At 69.0% G+C, this 4685-nt stretch overlaps 1 protein-coding gene across 1 annotated transcript in view; it reads right to left on the bottom strand.

The window, feature by feature from the left end:
* The window catches only part of RGS14 (regulator of G-protein signaling 14), a 26100-nt gene that overhangs the window by 14142 nt on the left and 7273 nt on the right, over positions 1 to 4685 (bottom strand). Inside the window, exons 2-11 of the mRNA XM_019505939.1 lie at positions 4589 to 4685; positions 3238 to 3259; positions 2423 to 2568; positions 1712 to 1804; positions 1257 to 1400; positions 889 to 1038; positions 676 to 802; positions 447 to 577; positions 189 to 374; positions 2 to 75 (exon numbers count right to left, since the gene is read on the bottom strand). Of these exons, the coding sequence (XP_019361484.1) occupies positions 2 to 75; positions 189 to 374; positions 447 to 577; positions 676 to 802; positions 889 to 1038; positions 1257 to 1400; positions 1712 to 1804; positions 2423 to 2568; positions 3238 to 3259; positions 4589 to 4633 (1118 nt within the window). The 5' untranslated portion in view covers positions 4634 to 4685. The remainder of the gene's footprint in view (position 1; positions 76 to 188; positions 375 to 446; positions 578 to 675; positions 803 to 888; positions 1039 to 1256; positions 1401 to 1711; positions 1805 to 2422; positions 2569 to 3237; positions 3260 to 4588) is intronic.

Here is a 4685-nt window from a genome sequence, read left to right as displayed (position 1 = left end):
GAAACTGATCCTGTTCTCCAGCTTCACTTCCTTGTCCGACAGCACCGAGCTCTCCTGGTCCAGCGCCAGCGCCTTCTGGGGAGACCAGCCCAGCAGGGCCGTGTCACACAGGAAGGCCATGGGGATGCCCCAGCTCCATCACAGCCCCTCACTGCACCCAAGGGGCCCCTGCCCCCCGCCGACCGTACCTGCTCATTGCCCACCAGGTAGACCTTGATGTCCAGCAGGTGGAAGCCGCGCTTCTCGCAGATCCCAGCCAGCATGTCACGCACAGAGAGGCCAGGCCGCACCGCAGCCAGCGAGGCTGTGCCATCGGGCAGGTACACGCAGCAGTACTTCATGGGCTCGGCCCCACCCAGGCTCTGCCAGGGGCCCTGTGGGGCAGGAGGTGAGTGGACAGGCAGGGGCGGGCGGGGATGGGCAGGGGCCACGGCCAGGGCACTCACCTCTGGGCGGGAGCTGGGCCCCGAGCTGGGGAGGCTGCTGCTGGAGGAGGACAGGAAGCCCAGGTCCAGGCTGGCGGAGGAGTTGAGGGAGCCCTGGGACTCGCGCCACAGGCCCGTGCCATCCCCCCCATCTAGGAAGCACAGACACAGCGTGTTGGGCTGGGGACGAGGCCCCAGGGGTCACAGCCACGGTGCTGCCAGGGTCAGCGCCAGCTCAGGGCTCGCTCACCTGCCCATGAGGGCTCTCTCCGCTCCCCCTTCTGGAAGGAGCGCCGGGGGCTGCGGGCCGCACTGGCACCGCTTCCTGCTGCCTCCACGCCCAGCGGCAGCGACTTGCCCGGCTTCAGCTTCGTCTTCTGGAGAAACCGGGACTGGCCTCAGCCCTGCAGCACGGGGGCTGCCCTCCGCCCAGCACCGCCCCCCCACGGGGCTGGGGGCTCACCTTGCTGAGGTCCAGCGTGGGGCTGCCACTGCGCGGGTGGGGCCGCAGGTCGGGCAGAGGCAGCCCCCCGCTCTCGGCCTTGGCGCAGGCCTGGTACAGCGGGGACTTGACAAAGCGGGCGTAGCTGTCGAACTTCATCAGGTTGAAGATCTGAGCCAGAGGCAGGGCCGGTGAGAGTCCCCTGGGCGGGAGGGCTACGTCCACCCTGGCAGCCAGCCCCGGCCATGGGGTGCAAGGCTGCCCTCCCAGCCCACAGCCCGGCACAGCCCCACATGGCAGGGCCCGGCCCAGGCCTCCAGAGTGGGGGTGTGGGCGGGCGCGGCCATGCCCCACGCGTTGGGGGAGCAGGTGGGCAGAGCTGCGCTCACCTGTAGCTGCTGAAGCTGGAACATGTCAGGGGTGGGGGTGGCCAGCACGTCCTCCCCGATCCAGGCCTGCCGGTCGATGTTGACAGGGCTGACGGCGTGGCTGGACAGGAACTCATCGTAGATGCGCCGTGCATCCCGGGCCAGCTACCGGTGCCAGGGGAGCTTGGGTGAGTCCCCCCAACATGCCTGCTCTGTGCATGGGGCACAGGTCACCCCACACCACAGTCCTGCTCTGCAATCATGTCTGCCCTGCCATGCCAGGCCCCCACCATACTGCCCCGGGCTCCCTTGGAGGTGCTGCCCTCCCACAGACCAGTCTCGGTGCTGTGCCTGGGGCAGCCCATGAGCAGGGGTCTCTCCTGCACTTTGGCAATGCCCAGGCCCCTGGGCATAGTGACCCCAGCCCCAGCCAAGGTGCAGCCATGGGGCAAGGCGGGCTGCACTATGCCTGGTACCTGCTGGGCATTGCTGGCAGGGATCTGCTGGAACCGCTCACACGCCTGCCAGAAGTAGACGTTCTCAGCACTGAACTCCTTCTTCAGGAACTCCTAGGGCAAGAGGGGACATGCCAGCAGCCATGGGGGGAGCTCGGCACTGGGGCACCCAGGTAGAGGCACATGGCAGCCAAGCACCTGTGTCCAGCCCTGGGGAGATGTCAGGCTCTGGGCACAATGCCCACAGGCTGCCAACCCCAGGGTAGCCCAGGCAGGGGTTCACATCTGGCTAAAGCTGCATGCTCCAGCCCGGAACCTCACAGCCCCAGCTGTGGAGCCCAGCTCAGGTGCCTGGGGGCGGCTGATCCCATGCTGGATGGGCTGCCAGGCTACAGGCCCCTTGAGTCCCCTGGCAGGGACTGGCGACGCCCAGCGAGGCTCTGCGGGGAGCGCTGGCTGCACAGAGGCCTCAAGGATCCCTCCTCCCAGGGGACACGGACAGGATGGGCTCATCCTGCCCAGCAGCCTCAGACTCCAGGCTGAACCCAGGGCCAGCGGCCCTCCTGCAATGCCAGACAGCACGTGACCAGGCCGTGGGGGAGGGAGGAGGCACTGGGCACAGCAGCCTGAGGAGGCCCCAGCAGCTGGGCAGGGGCCAGGTGCGGTGACAGGGGAGACCGGCCGTGGCAGCAAGGGCTGGAGGCGGCAGGGGAGGGGGCTCGCAGCACTCACGGTGAAGTAGGCGAGGCCCACGCGGTCCTGCAGCAGTGCCTCGAAGGACTCGGCCCAGCTGGCCACGGGCCCCGGAGCGGTGCCCGGGGAGCTGGGCAAGCTGTCCACGCTCTGACTGCTGCCCCGGGCCCGGGAGGCGTTTAGCTCTGTGACAGAGAGACATCAGCTCCAGCCAGGTGCCACGTGGGTGCTGCAGCCTCCCTGCAACCTAGGGCACCCGTGGCAGAGGACCACTGGGACAGGCACCATCCTGCCAGGCCCCCTCCCCCATCTGTCTGGGCTGGAGTCTGCAGCAGCTTGTGCTGATGCCCCTGTCTGCACTGGTTGCTCGAGCACCGCACCCGACTGGCTCCTGCCAGCCCCTAGGGATGTGCGGGGACTTGCTGGACAGTGCCTGGGAGCGCCATGGAGCCAGGGCCAGGAGGGGCCTCACTGAGCTGGGTCAGTCTCAGGCACCTGTGGGCACAGAGTGGGCAGCAACACCGGCCAAAGCCTTGCAGCTGGCAGAGCACGGTGCAGCGACCACCACCTGCCCACGAGCTCGAGCGCAGCTCCCAGCAGCAGTGGGGGTAGGACCCTGGCCTAGGGGGCACTGGGGGCAGGAGCCAGTTGGAGCTTCAGCATATGCCAGGAGCTCCGCGAGGGGCCCTCGTGCACTACAGAAACCTGGGGCCTGCCTGGGGGAGGCTTCACGCGGGCTCCTGGGGCCTGGCATGGGCCCACACTGCGGAGGCTGGCACCAGCACAGCCTCCCAGGACTGCTCCCCAGAGCGGTGCCAGCCCTCAAGCCAGGACCTGCAGCCAGTCGCACTCACCTCCAACAGACGTGGCCAAGCCCTGCAAAACCAGAGAGGGGAGGTCAGAAGGGGCAGCTGGACCCTGCCATTGCAGTGCAGACAGCCAAGGCAACCAGCTGGGCACCACCTGGTACTGGCCAGGGGGCAGGGGGGTGGGCGTGGGGCTGGTGCAGGGCAGGCTGGGCCAGGCAGGTGCCCACCGGCAGGCTGCCCCGGGCCACTGGGTGAGCACTGCCTGCGGTGTGGCCCTGTGGGCGGGTGGCAGCAGCGATTGGGAAAGGGCGGATGCTCTGAGCAGCCACTCCCAGGCAGGCACAGGAAGGAGAGGGAGGGCAGGAAAGGGGAGGAGAAGCAGAAGTCTCCACCCCAGGGATGGGCCCAACACCTTCCCAAGCAGCCCCCGTGCCCTGCCAGTCTCCCAGCCAGGGGAGGGGGTGGCAGAGCCAGGACAGGGGCAACACAGTGCCCAGCTATGGGGCTGACCCTGGCTGGATGCCCCAGCCAGGTGGGCAGCACTCTCAGACCTGGTGCAGGGGCTGCTGGGTGGCTGTCCCAGGGGCAAGGCAGGGCTCTGGGCACGTGGGCAGCTCGCAGAGGGGCATCCCAGGGGCTGCTGACAGCCAGGCTGAGCGTGCCCCCAGTGCAGGTGCCAGGCCAGGCCAGGCCCCCCCAGGCTGGAACCTTTCCAGGTTCGCAGCAAACCTCGGCTTTTTGGATCCAGCTGCTGCAGGTCTGGGCCCTGCTCTCCCAGCCTGGCCACCAGCACAGCCATGCCCCACGGCATCAGCTGCAGCCCCCCAACAAAGCCAGTCGCGGCTCCTGCCCCTGCCGCCGTGCGTCTCTGCCAGCCCACGCCCCTCCCACACCTGCGCCACTCCAGGCCGCGCTCCCCGCGCTCCCAGCGTTGCCAGGCACCCCGCACCCGGCGCTGCAGCCCTGCCATCAGCTGCGGGAGCTGGCTCAGACTGCTGCTGCCACTTCCGACCTGAGCGGGCCATTCTCAGCAGCCAGCATCTCTCCGAGGCGTGCGTCCCCTTGGCACTGCCCCAAAGCCTTTCCTGCAGCCCAGCTGCCAGGAGGGAGGGGGTAGGGGAGCAACTGCAGCCTCGGGGCCAAAGCCACACCGTAACCAGCAGCCCCCCCATAGCTTCCCTCCAGCATCCTCCCCAGGCCTGGGGGAGCAGGGCCCTGCAGTGGGGAGCAGCCTGCAGCAGCCAGGACCAAGGAACCCCTGCCACCAGCGAGGAGCAGAGGGGCCATTGCAGCCCAGGGGAGCCAGGCCCCAGGCTGGGCAGAGCAGCACGCAGGCACCTGGCTCCTACCTCGAAAGCCACTGGGGCAGCACTGGCAGGGCAGGGCAGTCACTCACCACGCGGCCATTGTGAACGCCCAGCAGCTTGGCCCGTCCCTGCATGCCGCGCACGGCCCCACGGGGCCTGTCAGCACCGGGGCTCGGGGCGCGGCCG

The sequence above is a fragment of the Gavialis gangeticus genome, unplaced genomic scaffold (genome assembly GCF_001723915.1).
Source record: "Gavialis gangeticus isolate Ggan-Ray unplaced genomic scaffold, GavGan_comp1, whole genome shotgun sequence".
NCBI lineage: Eukaryota > Metazoa > Chordata > Crocodylia > Gavialidae > Gavialis > Gavialis gangeticus.
Note: the sequence above shows the minus strand (reverse complement) of the source record. Positions and strands in the feature narration are given on the sequence as shown.